Source organism: Salvia splendens, chromosome 9, assembly GCF_004379255.2.
Source record: "Salvia splendens isolate huo1 chromosome 9, SspV2, whole genome shotgun sequence".
In the NCBI taxonomy this organism is placed as follows: Eukaryota; Viridiplantae; Streptophyta; class Magnoliopsida; order Lamiales; family Lamiaceae; genus Salvia; species Salvia splendens.
This window is the reverse complement of record NC_056040.1, coordinates 25,192,797-25,214,067: the sequence shown is the minus strand read 5'-3', so window position 1 is coordinate 25,214,067 and position 21,271 is coordinate 25,192,797. Positions and strand designations below refer to the sequence as shown.

At 40.0% G+C, this 21,271-nt stretch overlaps 3 protein-coding genes across 3 annotated transcripts; 2 read left to right on the top strand and 1 right to left on the bottom strand.

Moving 5' to 3' along the window:
* The first annotated feature begins 1,216 nt into the window (after nucleotides 1-1,216).
* LOC121749337 lies at nucleotides 1,217-1,795 on the top strand. Its single transcript, XM_042143915.1, has one exon. It carries the CDS (start codon nucleotides 1,217-1,219, stop codon nucleotides 1,793-1,795), a length of 579 nt encoding a protein of 192 aa, XP_041999849.1.
* Nucleotides 1,796-2,007: 212 nt separating this feature from the next.
* LOC121749336 lies at nucleotides 2,008-3,538 on the top strand. The gene is made up of 3 exons (XM_042143914.1): nucleotides 2,008-2,287; nucleotides 2,479-2,993; nucleotides 3,191-3,538. Exons 1-3 carry the CDS (start codon nucleotides 2,008-2,010, stop codon nucleotides 3,536-3,538), a joined length of 1,143 nt encoding a protein of 380 aa, XP_041999848.1.
* Nucleotides 3,539-11,076: 7,538 nt separating this feature from the next.
* Nucleotides 11,077-13,173, bottom strand: LOC121748962 (calcium-binding protein CBP-like). Its single transcript, XM_042143557.1, has 5 exons — nucleotides 12,700-13,173; nucleotides 11,858-11,904; nucleotides 11,593-11,768; nucleotides 11,475-11,493; nucleotides 11,077-11,386 (listed from the first exon to the last, which is right to left on the bottom strand). Exons 1-5 carry the CDS (start codon nucleotides 13,127-13,129, stop codon nucleotides 11,282-11,284), a joined length of 777 nt encoding a protein of 258 aa, XP_041999491.1. The 5' UTR covers nucleotides 13,130-13,173; the 3' UTR covers nucleotides 11,077-11,281.
* Nucleotides 13,174-21,271: the final 8,098 nt, after the last annotated feature.

The window sequence follows — 21,271 nt, the reverse complement described above, 5'->3', positions numbered from 1 at the left end:
ATTTTACGTGGAGCTAGTAACAATAACACTTGGTTTATTGAGCATCATCCGATAAGAATGTTTAAATGGACTGCTGATTTTGATCTATATTTGAGACTCCCATTGCTGCTGTTTGGTGCAATTTGCATGCATTACCCATCCATTTGTTTGAGGAATCTATGTTATTTTCCATTGGTAAATTGTTCGGTGAACCCATTCAGATTGATCATAACACTATCACACGTGCACGATTGTCATATGCACGCATCTGCATTGAAATAGACATCTCAAAGCCTGTTCCAGAGAAATACATACTTCGTCTTGGGGGAAAAGATGTAACTTTGCAGGTGAGGTGGGATACGATCACACACTACTGTTCAGCCTGCAAGCATGTTGGCCACTCAGAGGAACATTGCTATGCATTTGGGAATAAACCGGGCTCGCCCAAGAAAGACTTCTCCAGACCGGCACAACAAAGGCAGAATGAGATGAGAGGAGAACAGGGGGACCAGCCCCGGGGAAAACAACCAGCCGTGCAAACAGAGGCAGAATCAGGTTGGACTCGTGTGGGTAAGAAAGGCAGTGTCCTAAAGGACACATCGGCATAAGGACAGAATAAGGGGGTTCAGGCACTTAGGTATGAATACAGAGCCGTAGTAAACCGGAAGGACATCATCCCTGATACCAGCCTGCAGATTCGTGAGCCTCTTCTTATTCCGAACTCGGGCATGGTTGACCAACACCCATCTGGAAATGGCAGGAAAAAGAAGAAGAGAAGTCCAGAGAGTAGAGCAAGATACAGAGAGAAAAGAAGGTTGAGTAGGCTAGAAGAGGTTGAGGGTCGAGCCATGACAGAGACCGAGGGCTCGGAGTTTGAGACTGATGATGGGGGTGAGTTTCAGAGCAGAACGAGATCACTCTCACCCACCTTTAGAGAGAGTCGTAGCCCTAACCTGGAGACTTATATGGGACTCGGCGTCCATAGTAACAGTTTTGACATTCTGGAGGATGATGAGCCTGATACAGAGTCGTCTATGGCCTTGGTTCTGCACGATGGGACCGCGGATACTCAGATTATTCACGAGGCTAGAAGGACAAAGGGGGTACGGATTGGGGCTGCCGGAAATGGGAGCCTGCCGATGGAGATCGCCAGTGATGGGGATCGACGCCTTGTGATTAAAACACCGATGAAGAAAGCGAGGGTTTCTACCTCGCGTTCAAACTGATTTGTTTCCTCATGACGAGCCAGTTCCTAGTGTGGAACGCGCAGGGTGTGGCGAATGCCCGCATGAAGAGACATCTGAGATATCTAATTCGGGAACATAAGATTTTGTTTGCAGCAGTGATTGAACCACAGAGGACACCGCCAGCTTTAGGAAGGAAATTTCAGGGCCTTCGGTTTGCGGGATCTAATGAAAGTGGTCACATTTGGATTCTTGCTCATGACGATTGGATAGTGGAAGTGGTTGATGACTCCAGACAGGCTTTACACGTTAAGGTCTCTGCCGCAGTCTTCCTACTCCCAATCTACATCACCATAGTCTATGGGCGGGATACGAGAGAGACGAGACATGCACTTTGGGAAAAGTTGGGGGACATCTCGCTGGCTGTGGAGGGCAGACCGTGGCTTGTGGGAGGGGACTTCAACATGTTTCTAACCAATGAAAAGAGGCAAGGGAGTGACACAGATGGACACAGAGACATGATGGAGTTTGCCGATGCTATTGCTGAGTGCCAGCTGATCGACCCGGGGTTTGATGGTCCGATCTTCACGTGGCACAGGGGGGGCTTTGGGAGAGGTTGGACCGCATCTTGATTGGAGAGCATTGGACTTCAGTTTTTGCCACGACCCGAGTGACACATCTGGCGAGATTCAGTTCTGATCATGCACCACTTTTGGTGAAATGTCAGTTCTCTGTCCAGACCACAAGACCGGCTTTCAGATTTCAGAATATGTGGGTGAGACATGAGACTTTTAGAGGCGAGATTGCCAGAATCTAGGAGGCAGAGACAGGTTACAATGGCATGATGAACCTCCAGCTCAAGCTCATCAGGACCAAGAAGTTCTTAAAGGTCTGGAACAGAGAGGTATTTGGCAACATCATCCAAAACCTAAAGGATGCAGAGCAGGCAGTTCTTGGGGCACAAACTTTATATGATACTGATCCGACACCAGCACATAGAACCGAATTCAGTAGAGTGTCTGCAGAGCTCATCATCACGGCTAAGATGGAGGAAGAATTTTGGAGGCAAAAGGCGGCGATTAGATGGGCTGCTGAAGGAGAAAGGAATTCCAAATTCTTCCATGGTTGGGTCAGACAAAAGAGAGTCAAGTCCAGGATACACACGGTAGAGTTTGGGGGGCAGGCACTGACGGAGGAGACAGAGATCAGGGAGTCGGCGGCAACCTTCTTTCAACAGCTTTTGACTTCGGACGTGGGGGACCTTGCAGAGCCCGACTTATCTCTCATCCATACACTTCCAGACTCTGTTGATCAGGAGGCTCTGTGTTTGCCGCCGCGGGAAAAGAGGTTAGAGATGCAGTGTTTGGGATAAGTGGTGATAGTGTGTCTGGGCCGGATGGGTTCACTTCGTTGTTCTTTCAGTCATGCTGGGACAATGTTGGGAGGGATGTGATTGCAACTGTGGGAGACTTCTTCAGTGGGGCGTTTATGCCCCGAAGCTTCACGGCGACCATGATCGTCCTCATTCCGAAGAAGCCTAACCCGGTCACTTGGGGAGATTTTAGACCGATCAGCCTCTGCAACGTTACGAGCAAGATCAACACAAAGATCCTTGCCTCGAGACTTGCACCTCTACTACCCCTTGTCATTGCACCGAATCAGAGTGGGTTCATCAAGGGCCGCCTGATTAGCGACAATGCTCTTCTGGCTCAAGAGTTGATACATGACCTGGGTAAGGAGCTCTCGAGTAGAGGGAGCTCGTCCAATCTGGCTCTCAAGCTGGATATGGCAAAGGCGTATGATAGAGTCCAGTGGTCGTTTCTGCTCAAGGTCTTGGAAACGATGGGATTCTCACCGACCTGGGTGGATATGATCAGGAGATGCATTTCGTCATGTTGGTTTTCTGTCCTAGTGAATGGTGGCCCGACAGGCTTCTTTCAGTCGTCCAGGGGGCTGAGGCAAGGAGACCCCTTATCGTCTTCCCTCTTTGTGTTAGCGGCAGACTACTTATCGAGATGTCTTGACAGATTGATCAAGGGGATAGAGAGATGGTTTATAGATGCCGGAAAAAGGCTCCCGTTATCACCCACCTCTTCTATGCGGATGATATCATCATTTTCTCAAGGGCTCATAGAGAGGCGGTGAAGAAGTTAGTTGGATGCCTGGATCACTACATAGTCGTGTCTGGTCAGCTGGTAAACAATGGGAAGACACACTTCTATTTGGCGAATGATCACATGGAGTTCGCTGACATGGTGGGGGAGGTTGGAGGATTTCAGAGAGGTGTGATGCCTTTTACATACCTTGGTGTCCCGATTTTCCGAGGAGCGATGAGGGCATACCATCTTTTACCCCTTAGGCAGAGGCTGATGTAGACATGCCCACCGGTTCCGGTTCCGGCGGTTAACCGCCGAACCGGAACCGGCGGTTCCGGAACCGGAACCGGAACCGGCGCAATATTCCCGAACCGGAACCGGCGCAATTCGGTTCGCGGTCCGGTTCAGGTTCAAGATATTTCGAACCGGAACCGTCACCGAACCGGCGGTTCGGGACGGTTCGGAACCGGCGGTTAACCGTGGAACCGCCGGTTCCGGCGCTTAAATCGAGGCAGGGGGATGGGGGCCGGTGGTGATCTTCAAAAACGGTCGAAACCGCCGGTTTTTCGGCGGTTAACCGGCGGTTAACCGGAAAAACCGGCGGTTAACCGCCGGTTTAGTGGCTTTCGAGGCGGCGCGGAGCACGAGGCGACAATGGAGCAGCTTTTGCAGACGGTTCGTTGACCGAACCGGCGGTTTTATTTCGGAAACCGGCGGTTTTGGCCCGGAAACCGGCGGTTCCGCCGGTTCCGGCGGTTTTCCGCCAAAACCGCCGGTTTTGTGAAAATTCAAATTTTTTTTTTTTTTTTAAATTTCAAATTCGAATTCTTCCATTTTCCCCCTCATTTTTTTCTATAAATACCCCCCTCTATCCTCATTTACATTCACCCCACTCTTGTGTTAATAAGAGTTTCTCTCTTCAATCTCTCAATTCTCTCTCTTTGTCTCCAATTTCTCATTTGTGCTATTGTGCTTCCATTTAATTACGCAATTGCTACTCTTATTACGCATTGTTATACACTTATACAGTTATACTTGTTCCCGTAGTTCTATAAGTTGTCTTTCTTTCTCAATTACTAAAACAAAAAAAAATATATTATTCCATATTTCTACATTTCTACATACCATTCCAATATGTCTTCATCCCGAGAAGGTCGTGTTGATAAGGGAAAGGGAAAGGCCAAGAGGCCATCTCGGAGATCCGTTATTGATGAAATTTCTCAAATGAACATGGATGAGTGGCAGGTTAATATTTATTATCTACTAATTTCATTAATTTTGAATTACATTTCATTATTGTTCATAATTTTATTTTGTATTTACAATACAAATATTATTTTGTAGGCTCGAGAAGAGCAAGATGTGGCACATGCTATTGCTCTCTCTCGCTCTCAATACCAAGGCGATGCTTATGTTGGTACCGGTAGTGGTGCTCCCGGTCGCGGTGCCTATTCCCAACAAAGTCCAACCCCCGTGAATGTTGATGAAGACGATGATGATGATGATGATGACGACGAGGAGGAGGGGGAGGAGGTAGAAGAGGTTCAAGAAATGCCACCCCCACCACCACCAAGGAGTCGGCGTGGTCGTGGTCGTGGACGTGGACAACCTCCTCAACCTCCTAGACCAGCTGAAAGGTCTTTAACCTCAAACATCTTCGTGAAACATTTCAAGAGGGTACAAGATAGTAACGATCCAAACACTTATAATGTGTATTGCAACTATTGCGAAAACGTATACACATTCCGAAAGGGTGGAGGGTACGGTACATTTACCCGTCACCTGGAGAAAGCGCATCCGGTCGAGTTTGGTATCGCTCCAACCCAAACTCAACTCAACTTTCAACATGGAGTCGGAAGTGGGACGACGGGTTCATCCCAAACATCAGGTATGTGTAGCAATACTCTTTTGAAATATGATCACAAAAATGCTCTTAATGTGATGTCTAGATTTGCCGTTATGAAACATTTTCCATTCAATGCTTTTGATAACGATGCTTTTGAGTCGAGTATGCGGCAAGTATATAATGCCGCTGCAAGAAAATTGAGTCGAACTTCAATGACGCGAGCCGTTGTTCGACAATGCATGGAAAAGAAGGCGCAATTAGGTACGTTTATTATTAACTTAGGGCATAAAGTTTCTATTTGTTCTGATGTGTGGACTGATTGTTTTTGTAAAAATTCGTATATGGGCATCACGGTGCATTTCGTTGATCACAGTTGGACTTTAAACAAACGTTTGATTGCATTTCGGGAATTTCCCGCACCACACACTGCACAAGCAATTGCTCAATTGATCATTCAAGTTTTGAATGAATTTCAATTGATCAATAAAATTTTTTCTATTGGTTTTGACAATGCTAGCGCTAACACTGCTAGCATAGATGATTTAATCAGTGCATGTTCTCCTGTTATTGATGGTAAATATTTCCATGTGCGATGTATTGCCCATATTTTGAATTTGTGTGTTCAAGATGCCATCGATTTGTGGCAAAAGTATGTTGATCCTATTAGAACTGCTGTGAAGTTGATTCATAACAAAGCTCCTATTGGTAGAGCTTGGAAGAGATATTGTCATGGTAAGCAATGCAGGTACACCAACTTTCGTTTGGATGTTTCAACTCGGTGGAACTCGACATATGATATGTTGGAGTCGACTTTGAACCACATTGAGTATTTATGTGATTTTTTTAGAAGTTGTCCTCATGTTCCTTCTGATTTGATTTTGATACCCGCTTGTTGGGACCACAGCATGGATTTATTTCGATTATTCCGCGCTTTCAAAAATGCCACTGTTGAGTTATCCGGTGTTTATTATCCTACTTCTGTGCGCGTTTTGGAGCATTGCATGTATGTGGCAATTGGTTTTAAAACTTGTGTGAAAAATACTCAATTCGTTGAGTTGAAGGCTATTTTGTTTTACATGGTTGAAAAATGGTTAAAATATTTTTCACGTATTCCAAATGTGTTTTTGATTGCAAAATGCTTGGATCCAAAGTGGAAGTTGCATGGTGTTTATAAAATTTTAGACATGTACTATGGTTGTTTGCACGCTTTGGATTTTTCTCAACTCCGCGAAATGGGCTTGACAAGAGGAGAATGCTTCGAACTAAGTATTCCGGATGTTGATGAAATCAAACATAGGTTAGATAGTGCACTTCGTTCTCTCTACGCGGAATATGAAATGCGGTATAACACCGCTCACCAGGTACGTGCTCCTCCTAGTCCTTCTACATTTGATTTTGGTGGAGGGGATTTTTCCAATGTCATGATCGATCCCGACGTAGTATCACAATTGCAAGATCTATACGGTACTACAACCAATAGGACTAGAGCGACTAGTGAATTAGATATATATTTGGAATCGCGCTCTATTTTTCAAGATGCAGGTCCTCCTACTCAACAAATTGACGTCCTTAATTGGTGGGGAACACATGACAAAGAGTTTCCGATACTCTCCATCATGGCTAAGGAGATATTCGCCGTTCCCGCTTCCACCGTCGCCGTTGAACAAGCTTTTAGTGTCGGCGGTTGTGTCCTAGACGACAAAAGGAGCAATCTCTCCGCCAAGAACATGGAAGCCACTATGTTACTTGACGATTGGGCAAAGGCGGACATGAGAGCACAAGAGCCGGATTTCGACTTCCGTGTAGAGAGTGATGGTGAAGAATTTTCTTCCGATGGCGATGACGAGGTCAGAAGCGATAGCACTCAACATTAGCAATGAGTCGACGGGGGCGGTGAACGGCGAGCACTGCCGACCAAAAAGGTAAGCAAGGTAAGAGAACTACGTGGGCTTTGATTCCTCAATAAAATTGTGGATACGTAGGCACCTCAACTTAAATTTGAAAAGTTTAACTTCGAAAGTTTAAGTTGAGCTCAAGCCCTTTTCAATTTTTTTTTTCCCCCCTATTTCATAGATCATTCAGGATGCGGCTATGTTGTACTTGAAGATCATTAAAATATATTCCCCATTTGATAAATATCAAATGCGGAATATATTTTAATGATCTTCAAGTACAACTTAGCCGCATCCTGAATGATCTATGAAATCTTACCTTGGAATCAACCTTTTTTTCTTGCAAAATGTTGCCCATTTTCTAAGCAAACACATATCAGCACGCTATATACACATTGCTGCATTTCTAATAGGGGCAATTTGATCTTCCAAAGCAATCAATGCATCTCGAACACACATAGTCAGAACATTATTCAAGCATCTAGCATGGAAAAAATCAGAACAAACTATCTATTAGTACTAATTTTTTCCATGCTAGATGCTTGAATAATATTCTGACTATGTGTGTTCGAGATGCATTGATTGCTTTGGAAGATCAAATTGCCCCTATTAGAAATGCAGCAATGTGTATATAGCGTGTTGATATGTGTTTGCTTAGAAAATGGGCAACATTTTGCAAGAAAAAAGGGTTGATCCCAAGGTAAGAGAACTACGTGGGCTTTGATTCCTCAATAAAATTGTGGATACGTAGGCAACTCAACTTAAATTTGAAAAGTTTAACTTTGAAAGTTTAAGTTGATCTCAAGCCCTTTTCAATTTTTCCTTTTTCCCCCCCATTTCATTTTTTTTTAAATTTACCTTCCGAGTCCGACGAGGCGACGAGCCGACGCCCGACGACACTTGTAAATTATATTACATTGTTGTATGTTGTTGTATTGTATACTTATGTATTGTAAATTGTAATGTATCGTTGTCCGTTACAACTCAAAATCAATAAAATTTATTTCATTTTCTCCTTATTCGTCTTATTTGTGCTTGAATTATGCATTGTCTTGTTCCGATTTGTTGTATAAAGCCAAATTTCAAATTTAACAAAAAAAAAAAATAAAATAATTGAACCGGCGAAACCGCCGGTTCAAAAACCGGAACCGCCAAAACCGCCGGAAAACCGGCGGTTCCGAACCGGAACCGGAACCGCCCGGTTTTCGAACCGGAACCGGAACCGTGAAATAGCCTCACGGTCCGGTTCCGGTTCCGCTTCCGCCAAAACCGGAACCGGCGGTTCCGAACCGGAACCGCCGGTTTTCGAACCGTGGGCATCTCTAGGCTGATGGACAGGATCCACAGTTGGTCCCACCGGCATCTTGCTTTTGGGGGTCGTCTGGCTTTGATTAAGAGCACCCTGGCCCCCATCCCGCTACACATCTTACAGGTCATGAACCCTCTGCTTGGATTTCTTGACGAGTTGGAGCAGATATTGGCTAGATACTTCTGGGGCACTGTTGGAGAGAAGAGGAAGCTGCACTCTTGCCTTTTGATGAGGGTGGCTTGGGTAGTCGCCGCTTCAGGGAGGTGGCAGTGGCTTTTGGGTTCAAGCTGTGGTGGAGACTGCTAGCTCAGGACTCTCTCTGGGCCCAGTTCATGACCCAGAAGTACAGTATCCTTCCTTGTCATTTGCATACATCCCCTTGTTGGTCACATGATAGTCATACTTAGCGTCGTTTGCGTCGTATTTAGTCATACATGCATGAGTATATTCGTTGGTCCTTGGGTGAGGGGAAGATCAGCTTCTGGGATGATGTCTGGCTTGGGGCTAGCTCCATCCGGAGTCTGTGCGTCCCGGGAAATGATCACCCCCAATCTCAAGCCGTTGCATCATATTGGCATGATCATGCATGGGATGAGGATATGCAGCATAGTTTATCTTTCAGGTTCGGCGTACCTCTCGATGTGATAGACCAGATCAGAGCCACGCCGATCGAGTTGGGGGCAAAGGATGTGAGGCGGTGGAGTCTGACTAGCCATGGCGAGTTCTCTGTGACCTCAGCCTGGGAGAGCATCCGGACTAGATTGCCGAAGAGGGAGATTTTTGGTCTTATTTGGAACCAGGGGTTGACTCCTACCATGTCGGTGTTCATTTGGAGGTTACTATTTGGTAGGCTGTCGGTGGATGAGAAGTTGCAGATGAGGGGAATTGAGTTAGCGTCTAGGTGTCAGTGTTGTAGGTCTCCTTCGGTCGAACCTTTCAGTCATGTTTTCTTCTCGAGTCAGTCGGCGATTTCTGCATGGGAGTATTTGGATGTCTGGTTTCCTTCCTCGCACACACCGATTCACACGAGCACCGATATTGCACTTAGACTAGGTCACTGGCGGAGGTCCTCTTTCCAGAGGGCTCCCGCCATGCACGTTAGTTTTCTTGTTCCTTGTTTGATTGTTTGGTTTCTTTAGACGGAGAGGAACGACTGTAAGCATGGCGGTCGCCCTTTTCGTCATTCACTTGTTATTTGGCAGGTCACTCGTCATCTGCATGTGCTAGTTCTGGCCGGCAGGATCACCTCGACTCATTGGAGGGGATGCTCGCCGTCGGTTGATTTCATGCCTTTCTCCCCCAGACAGCGTGTTCTGCGGTCGCTCATGGTCTTATGGCATCCCTCTGATGCACCTTGGGTGAAGCTGAATACAGATGGTGCCTTCTCTACATCGACACTGGCGGCGGGAGAGGGAGGATTAGTTCGTGGGTCTGATGGAGGCCTTCTGCGGGCTTTTTGTGCTCCGATAGCTGCATTATCGAGCTTTGAAGCGGAGCTTTTGGCTCTGATTCGGGGTTTGGAGATGGCTATGGAGCTTTCTACTCACATTTGGATAGAGCTGGACTCAGCGGCTCTGGTTAGTTTGTTGTCATCTAGACACTTTGGCTCCACGGATTTTAGACACCATATGGCTTTGATCCGGAGCATAACAGCTCAGCGGCATGTTCGATTCTCACACATCTACAGAGAAGGAAACAGGGCCGCTGATTTCCTGGCAGGTAGGGGGTCCAGACCCCTACCCTTACATATTTTGATCCAATCTCTGCGCCTCGGTACCTGAAGGCGCTAGTTAGGATGGACCAGCTGGGATATCCTAACTTCCGCTTCCGACGTAGAGATGTGGGTTGATCTAGCTCTTCTAGTGGTTGGTTTTGGTCTTTTTTCGTTTCTCCCTTTAGTGTATTTAGTCATCTTTTTTCCACTTGATAGAATGGAGGATCCCGACTTGTGGGACCCCTATTTTGCCCCTTCATGTTCTTGTTTAGATCTTAGTCACTTTTGGGCTATGATCATGTTTTTGGAACATTACATTTTGACTTTATTTACGGGTTGGGGGTCTGCCTAAACCCCCGCCCACAGAGGGCGTTTCTGATTAAAAAAAAATGATAGCTACAAGAATATATTGATATCCTTCCCAATTTAATTAGGGCAAATCCTCTGTATTAGAGTGTGCTTGACGTTAATGAATACAAAAAAAATAATACTCCTATTCGTGAACACAATGTCTTGTGCATTTGCTTCATGTCTCTCGAGTTATACACCATAGTCGCATGCATGCATAATGCATTGCTTGGCTATTCTCATTTTGTCATTTGTATATATACTACAACTGCTATCTGAGCTTATAAAGAGCATCGACCAATAATAAAATTATATTTATATTTAATGTAGCTTTCTCATTTTATCTGTCTCTTCGTATCTTTACGAAGTTTAACATTTTTTACAATTAAATTATTAATAATAAACATCGACGCTCCTACAAAGTAAACAGAATGTTTACTCACGTTAATGCCCGGACTTGGTTACTACATAGTCAATTAATACAATTCGCCAAGTAAGAAAACTGCAATGAATATATAATACTTAAAAAAATCTACTAATTTCAGTTGCTTTTTAAGGTTGATGGTTTTGGCCACCTAAATCATTTGACTTACTATTAATTAATTCCTAGTTCCTACCTTGGGTTTTTATTGCAACTAGATTGGCACAAGTAGTGACAAAATACCAACCCACATGATGATAAATTATTGACTGAAATTTGAAAGCATCTAATCAAACACTTGAAGCACATGATTCATAAATTTTCACAAACAGCAGAAAATTACACTGTTTCAAAACTAGATAATAGACACATTACAACGCAAATAACAGCTACGTAACGCTACGGCCGTTTATGAAAGTAGAAAACATCAGCACAAAAGATTCAGATTCCAGATTCGACGAAGATAGCAGAAACGACACAAGCTGCATTCTCCTAAGCAATAAGGAAAGGTAAAACGGTTAACATGAAGGATTCATAGGTAAAAGTTGCTGAACCAGACAATGAGGTATCCTTCTCCTTGAATTTCTCAGTCAGTCCCTGCACAAAACACATTCAACGTTAGCACCCGCCTTAAAAAACTGCCTTGGAGCGACTCGAGCCAAAGATTTAACAGCAAATTGCTCACCTTCACAGTGAGACAACACCTGGTTTAGAGGGAGGGAGAGAGGAAAGGTAAGAAAATCAGTAAAGTTGAAACACTAGAACTGTTAATGAAATGAAAGAAAGCAAAGGGACCAACATACTCGATGAAATTGTCGTATTCAATGGCCTTGTTTTTGCCACCACTTTTGTCAAACTTGGAGACCAGCAACTCCAGAACCACCGGTGACACTGAGAATCCGAGACTGAGGAGGGCCTCCCTCAGCTCGTTCGTGTCAATCTTGCCACTTCTGTCCCTGTCGAATCTCTCAAATATTGCCTGGGCGAGTGAAAATTTGACTAGATCAGATGCAAACAGAGATATCTAAATGGAAGTGTAAGAGTAGTGAGATCGGATTAAAGACTGACCCTCCAGCTCTGAAGACTGTAAAAGACTTGAGTGAATTCTTTTGGACCTATTTCAAGAAATAAAACACATTAATAAACGAAGCAACTGAAATGATAATGTAGTTCAGCCTTCACAATCATCCCATCAACGAGAACCCGAAGGGACCACAGAATCTCAACATTTGTAACACCTTTATACATGATAGCATCACACAAACACATGTCTCATCATATTATCAGAACAGAACAGAACATGATACTAAAAATAAAGCATACAGCATAGCATCTTAATCGTGCTTGCAGAGAGAATCAGTTCCCCACAAGTCATTCGTTGATCTAATTGCTAGTGCACTCAATTACCAAGATACAAAAAAATTGTCGAAAAAATGCACATTGTAGGGCCAAGGAATTATAAGCCTGCAGACAAAATTGCATGATTTCCTTGTAACTGAGCTGATTCAAATTCAACACCTAAAACCTCACAGTGCCCTAATTTTTTATGCATAATAAGTTCCCAGCAAATAACAACAACTGCGTGATTCAAATTCCTAATAACAACAAATAACAACTGCGTGATTCAAATTCAAATTCCTAATAACAACAAATAACAACTGCGTGATTCAAACTTGCATGATTTCCATGTAAATGAGCTGATTCAAATTTAATACCTAAAACCTCACAGTGCCCTAATTTTTTATGCATAATAATAAGTTTCCAGCAAATAACAACAACTGCGTGATTCGCGACTAGATTACTCCTTTTCTCCTCCTAATCATATCCTTAGCTGGCGAGCAAGTATGAATAAACGAAGCGAAAACAGTGAATCCCCAATTTGATGAGTAAAAAAAATCAGACGCAAATACCTATTTTTCTGGTGTTAGTGTTGGTAAAAAGATATATAAGCAGATGCACGGTCCTCAAACTGAAGCTCTGGTTATACGACGAGAGCGCGCGCTGAAGCTCCTTATCATCGATGAATCCACTCCCGTCCTGATCGGCCATCTGAAAGCAGGAGATCACGCTCGGATCAGTGCCGGGCGGGAAAACCGACGGAGTGAGCGCGGCGAAGGGGCTTCCGTACGCTGGCGGCGGGTAGCCGCCGTAGGACTGATTTGGCGCGCCAGGGGGAGCGGAGGGGGCGCCGTAGGGGGAGGCGACGGGGGCGTAGGGGGAGGCTTGGCCGGGAGGCGGAGGAGCGCCGTAAGGAGCGGATGGGTAGGACTGCGAGGAAGGAGGCGGGGCGCCGTAGGGGTAGCCGGCGCCGGAGGGATTTTGGTGAGGGTAATTCGACATGTTGCAGAAATGGATGATAGATAAGCTGGAATTGATCGAAATGGGAGTTGAGTGCTTATTTATACCAATTTTGGGTATGAGATCTCTGATATTTCCGTCGGCGTGGGGGACCATTAGTTATTTCAATTTGTAATGACATTAATAATATTTTTTATAATTATTACTATTATTTATAAATATTTTCTAAATTATATGTATGATAATATTGTAATGAAATTTACTTAAGAGTAATTTTTTATATTCTATATATCATTAGATAATAATGAGTTGATTATAACAAATAAAGTAAAGTATATTTTGCATTGTGTATTCTCCTATAGTTTCAAACTGATTATGATAACTTAGGATTTGTTAAGGTTTCAAATTGGAGACAATAAAAAAAAGCATTAACTAGGATGTGGTTATCGAGGTTGAGGGTTCAAAAATTGGAGAAAATGAAAAAAGCATTAACTTGGATGTGGTTATCGAGTTTGAGGGTTCAAATGATGGTTGTGATATTATTCTATGGCCATGTTTGGTTGGCGGGAAAGTAAAGTTGGCAAGGAATATGATTCCTAGGAAAATGAATCTCTAGAATATGATTCCTAATAACTTTACTTTCCTGTGTTTGGAGAATACCAAGATTTTAAATTTTGTATTTCATGTAAACACCAAACTAAAGATAAACTTATTATTATTTTATTTTTAAAAAGAATAATAATTTTTTTTAATAAATTATTAATTACAAATGACGACAATTATATTATTATTATATATATTATTATGATGGATAGTTTAAATATGAATCATTCATCACAATATATAATAATACAAGTATAATTATAGTTACATGGAGTATTATAATCATAAATGATTATAATAAAAATATAATAATAATAATTATTATTATTATTATTATTATTACTACTACTATTACTATTATAATATTTAAGGATATTATAATTAAATAAATTTTATAATTTAGAATTTCACTATGATTTTATTAATTATTTATTTCTAAAATAATAATTAGTATTTATTACAATATAATTTATATTATATAATTATATTTTAATTTTTTAATAAGTTATTAATTATTATTATGATAATAAAAATTATATATAAATATTATAATACAAAGTTATAATTATGATCATTTTAATTATAGTTATTTATTATTCTGAAATTAAGTATGGTTTGTAATTTAAAATTATTTTTAAAACATTGTAATAATAATAATAATAATAATAATAATAATAATAATAATAATAATAATAATAATAATAATAATAATAATTAAATATGTAAGAATCCTAAAACTGGGAAAAAGAATACCTAAAAAAAGTGAGGATTCAGAATCCTGGAAAGTTGTACTAACTTTCCTTGTTCTTGGGATTTTGATTACTTTCCCAGTTTGATTAAAAATCGAAACAAACACAGGAATTTAAAATTTAAGGAATCAGATTACTTTCCCAGGCAGAATTCTGGCAACCAAACATGGCCTATAAGTAATGTTCTCTCTACAGAGAAGTTTTTTTAATATTTATGATGTAGTATATTATTATGATCAAATTTAATTAATTTTGAAGTATTTGTTTTTGTTTTATAATTATGAATAATGAAATATCGGATTGATTTTACCAATAAATTCAATCACACTACCCAAATCTTGTTATTACTCCCTCCGCTTCTTCATAGTTGAATCATTTTTCCATTTTAAAAAGTTTCTTCATAGTTGAGTCATTTTCATATATAGTAATTATTTTCTCTTTTTTACTTTACTCTCTCTTACTTTTTTCTTTCTACTTTATGCACTTTCTACTTTGTTCTCTCCACCTTTTTCTCTCTCTTACTTATTTTATCTATTTATTCAACACACTCAACATCCCTTTCTTAAACTACGTGCTGAAAAGTTCCGCCTCAACTATGATGAAACGAAGGGAGTATTAATTTATTGTGTATAATATTTTTTTTCAGAAACTTATGATCTACTACTATTTAACTGCTACCATGTTAATATTTTATGTATATGAGCTTGATGTCAATTTTGTAATATTATACTCCCTCCGTCCCAAAGAGTATGAACTTTGGGTTCGGCACGAGTTTTAATGCATTATTGGTAAAGTAAGAGAGAAAGAGAGAATATTTTTTAAGTATTGTTAGTGGAGAATTGGTCACACCTCATTAGAGAGAAGAGAGTTTCCAAAATTGAAAGTTCATACTCTTTGGGGACGGGCGAAAAAGGGAATAGTGCATACGCTTTAGGGACGGATGGAGTAACATCTTAAAGTGTGAGGGTCCATTTCGTACACAGAATTGAAATTAAATTCTTATTCAAATCTAAATCCTTTGTTTGGTAAAATTAAGAAAATGAAATTGAATTGCATGAGTGTGTATTTTTGTGTTTAGTGTGTGTATATTTTGTATATAGTGTATGCAATGTGTGTGTTGTGTATAGTGCATGTGTAGTGTCAATTAAGAAAATAAAATTGAATTGTGTGAGTGTGTATTTTTGTGTTTAGTGTGCATGTATTTTGTATATAGTGTGTCGAGTGTGTGTGTTGTGTATAGTGTGTGTAATGTATTTAAATTATCTATTTAGAATATGAAATTCAAATTGTGGAATTGAGATGTTTAGAATTGTAATTCCATTCCAAATTCAAATATTATTATTATGATATCAAATATTCAATTTGGAATTGAAGCCTCCTATTCCAATTTAGCACCTCCAATCACAGAGTAATAATTTTATGTATATTTTATATTTAATTATATATTTATGTTACATAAAGTCTTATTATGTATATTGAATTAAATTTTAGATAATTTATTGAGCTGTATATTGCATGTGGGTGAATACTTAATGAATGCAGTGTGTCATAAGTCATAACTTATGAGACTTCAATACTAGCTACTACTGTACTGGTTACACAATTTGAACAAAAAACTGAATGCAGGGAATCTGGAAAACAGTTGATGACATATGTCATCGTTGGATGTAAATTTTGAGAAATAAACTAAATGTACACGGCACACTTATTGTTATTATTATATACTTAAAACAACAAATGTGATTGTTAATTTGTTATGAAGAAGTGATGCATAATGATAATATACTGAATCTATTGAAGTTATGATATTAAGACAAAAACGAAAGGGGTAAAAACATTTTTTTATCACGATTTCTTGTGACCACACTATTCTATATATCTACGGTCAAACACCACTGATGTCATATATATTTGGATTTACTCTCTTAATTTGCAATTACGAGTTTCAATTTACCATTAATCCATCTATAATTTCAAGTTTTGATTCATTTTTATTACAAAAAAATAAATATTTCTAGTTCTAATATATTTCACTCACATTTTAATATTATTAAATACAAAGATGACATTCATATTCATTTTTTTTAACTTAGCTTTTTATATTTTTTAAAACTTTGCACGAATACAACCGAAATTTCTAATTGTGGACGGAAGTAATATAGTAGCTTTTATGCTGATTTACTGATATTTTTAATCAATTCGTATTAATGATCATCAAGATAAGCACAAACATATCGAAAGGATTATGGTACTAGTATAATTTAATTTTTCAATAATTCCATATCTACCAAAACCATATAAACAATAAAGTTGGATGCTTTTTGAGATGGACACACTGAGGTTGTTAACATTTTGTGGGAGGCTACTTGGTAAATAAGAGCATCCGCAGCGGTGCTCGCTGGCAAGGACGGCGTCCGTGCCGCTGACGCGGCTGACCCCTGCTCGCCGTTGTGCTCTTGCCACTGGCACGGCGCTGCTCGATGCATCGAGCACGTCCGTGCCGCTGAGCAGCTGATGTGGCGGCGCCTAATTGGCCAACGGCAATGTCGTTGGCAATTTCATTTTTTCTTTTTTTAAATCGGATTTAATTTAAAAAATCAGAATTAAATAAAAAAATATTTTCTCATTTCCCAATAAAATATATCCGCTTTCTCCACACTTTTAATTTATTTTTCAATTTTTTCCCCCAAAATTCATATTTTCATCTATAAATACTCACACTTCAACACAAAAAATTTCACACCACACTACACAATTCTCATCTAAATTCTCTCATCTTCTAGTATCAATTATCAATCTTTCACTCTTACTTACAAAAAAAATGTCTGGCTCCGGCGATCACCCCTCCGACTCCTGCGGTTGGAACCACGAATGGTTCGGCTCACAACCATTTCCTAATCCGGAAATGCAATTTTTGGCCCCTCCTCAAACCCAAGGTTCTCAAATTCCGGGTGGCTACCGGCCTTACCCGGTGGACGACCAAGATGCCCCCGATGGGCGATACGGGTGGGCACCCAAACCCAGATCGGGAGGGAGCGGCGGTGGCGACTCTCAAACTCCTCATCTTCCTACTCCTACTCCTACTCCTCGTGGTGTCCGCACCTCGTGCACTCCGGCGGATATGGATCAATTATTCAAAGCCTATTCGATTATCTCCGAAGATCCGGAGATAGGCACGAACCAAAGCAGGGATAGGTTTTGGTGGTGCGTCTCTCGCCGGTACAATGAAAACCGCCCGGCTAGAATTATCGAGCGCAATAAGAGTATAGTGCGCAATGTCATATTCAGAGCCAACGAAGAAATCCAAAAGTTTCAGTGGTATTACCTCCAGGAATAGCGGTCGGCGGGGAGCGGTAGGAGCGAGCTCGACATCATCAGTGCCGCCTTGGCGACCTACCAATCCATAAATTACAAACCGTTCAATTACCTCCGCGCTTGGCAGGAGGTGCGTGTGCATCCGGAGTATAGGGGGCGTATCATCCTCCTCCAGCTCCTCCAGCAAACGGTCGAGGTCGGTATCCCTATCCGACGCCGGCGAGGATGAGGTGACTAGCCAGCTCGCCGGAGCTAATTTGGGTAGCCCCGACACTGGCCCGAGCAGTTCCCAACGCCGGCCGCAAGGAAGGAAGAAGGCGAAGACCAACCGTCGTCGCGCCGCGACTCCATCCGCCCCCGCCCCCGCTCCCGCTCCCTTTGTGCCACCTCAACCCCCACCAACTCGTTGTGGACCCTTTTGGCCCAACTCAATTTGGCCGATAGGTCAAATATGACCCACGAGCAACTTGATTCACATTTGGCAAAGATACGGGGTCTCCGAAGAACATTGGGAATAAGGTCAGAGGAATAGTCTTCCACGGGGGTATTTTTTAGCCTTTAATTATGTATTTTTTATTTTTTAGGATTTTAATTGTGTAATTTTAAATTTTTAGTATTTTAATTATGTACATTTTAATTTTTAGTATTTTAATTATGTAATTTTAAATTTTTTAATTTGTAATAGTATTCCGGATATTTTTAATGCATTTTAATATTGTGGAAATATTTTTATTTAAATTGAATAATAAAATGGTGGGACCCTTGAACATGTGCTCGCGGAAGAGCGTGGATGTGAGTGTTGTGCTCTTGCCTAAAAGTCGGGAGTAAAAAAATAATAAAAATGGATCTGGGCCCATATCCGTGGATACTCTAAACAACCAATTAATGGCGACGCTTACAAATGAACACGTAGTGATTTAAACGTGCAGCCCCCCACGTGGACCAACTGCATTGTCGTATAAGTTAACGTTTTAATATACATTGACTTCTTTTTATTATACGGTAACGAGTTTAGTATTCCCAATTTGGCCATTATCTATATAAGTCTGATTAAAATTGACCAAGACTAGTATTAATTTTATTATTACTACTCCTATTATTTATCTTTCTGAGAGAAAGATTCTTAAAATGGTGTTTTTAAAACTATATCAAACTCACACTCCCTCCATCCTGTCATAAATTATTCATATTGTTTTAGACATCCCAATCATTTTTTATTTTACCAAAAATAAATATACTCCGTATTTACTTTTTCTTACTTTATTTTTTCCTATTCTTTTATTTTATTATCTCTCCAAATAATTTTATAACTATTACTCGTACTTTCTTAAATATTATGCCTAAAAAATACTCTCTTCGTCCCAAGATATTTGATTGACTTCTTTTTTGCACTCATTTTTAAAGAATTGCAATAAATAGTTAGAGTGAATAAATAATAACGTAAAAGAGAGAATAATCTACATTACTCTACATTATTCTTGCTTTTACGTTACTATTTATCCACTCTAACTATTTATTGCAATTCTTTTAAAACGAGTGCAAAAAAGAAGTCAATCAAATATCTTGGGACGGAGGGAGTAACAGAAGGAGTATTTAATATGGTTTGAAATGCTTGTAAATTTATCAAACATCACATTCAAACGCAACTATTGACAAGTCTTTTTTCAACTTTTAATCATACAAGCATACCTCTGTGCATGAAGGTAAGTAGAAAACACAAGAGGAAAATGCAGATGAAATACAGTAGCCAACTCCAACTTCTATTGCCTTCCTTGTACATACTATTTTGGGTTCAATTCAGGCGCCATGGCATTACAACTTAGTGCTTATTTGGTAGTCTAGATAAGACCAAATATATGAGTTATATGGATTATTTGGTTGTTTGGTAGATAAAATAAGGTCATGTTAGGCCATCAAAGCCCATCTCGACTCGCTGGGGCCTGGAGCGAATTAGTTTAAAATGGTGAATTGTTTAACAACCCAAAAAGGTGATATAGCATATCCTTATCTTAAAGCCAATCTTAATTAATTATCTTGTGCTAATTTAACATGCACTTAAGTGCTTGGGCATGGTAGCGCATGCGATGGTCGATGAACGAGGCAATTAATGACATACTTTAGTGGCCGGAGCTTTTCGCTCAAAAACTTGATCTACTTTTGTGCCTCCCTCCGATGCCAATAATCGCCAAGAATTCTACGAAGCTCATCTCATCTCATCTAGCTTCTCCTCCTCTGCACCACCCGGTTTAAGTACGAGTAGTTTCTTGCAACTTCAATGTTTGAATGTTTCTAACCATCTTTTACAAATAGAAGCAGATCAAATTTCAACAAGAATCCCACAATTTGGAGTTGTATATACATGATCTTTCACTACAATCACCAACTACTCCAACAACAATAAATATGAAGAAGCAAAAACTAATCAAGAAACTTGTGTTGCTCTATCAAAATATCCAAATCAAGACACCCATATTAAGAATTAAACTACTAGTAATTTTCAAACAGACTAAGCACAATCAGATAAGACCTAATTTCTGAGGTTAAGAGTTGGAGCTGTGAATATTCATTTACTAATACAGACAAATTTTCCTACTCAACCGTTTCGTATAGATTAATTATAAAGTTACTCCTACTAAATTAGACTGACCCACCAAGTCAAAAATTCTAAATTAACGGGACCCATTTTTCAGTTGAAATTAAAAAATGTATATTAATAAATTTGTATTTGAATTGATTAATAACCACAATAATACACCAACCAATTTTTTTTTTAATGATGAAATATCCCATAGGCTCCTCCTAAGTCCTATCCGCCGATGCAATGAAAATGATACTCCGCATATTTAGATCTCATCGTATCAATAAAATTGATTTTAATTCAAAAATAAAAATACAAAAGCAATATAAATTAAACAGTAAATGTTTGTCCCGTAAAGAAATAATTTTATAGACATAGAAACTTCTATTTTAAAAAAATTTCTTTTGCTTTCATGAAGTGAGACTCATTTTTCACTATCATACTTTTCTTTCTACCTTTTTACTTTATCAATTTTATATTAAAACCAGTGTCATTTTAAATATTCATATTTTTATAGGATGGATGGAGTATTGTTTTTCTAAAGCAACTATTTGAGTTCTAGTAGTCGACTCAATTCTTTCAAATTGTTTCTCATTATTAAGAAAGGGTAACAAAGATAAAATGGCAGCGGAATCAGCTCAAGTTGGTTGCATCGCAGCTTGCTGAAAGAGAGAAGGTAGTGTTCGTTACTGGACTGGTTAACCGGAAAAATGAAAACTAATGTTCGACCTTCTTTTGTCAAATGATCAATTTATACTACAGATGATGATCTGGAAACCTTAGTTTTGCTAACTTTTATGGGCTTAACAGTGATCTGGTAAACTAATAGATTGCCAATTATTAAACGTGGAGTACTTCGTTCCAACGCATAGTTTATTGTAACGAAACCATAGTAAAGAAACCAAAATGCATGTTTTGCTTTCAGATTAACCATTGCAG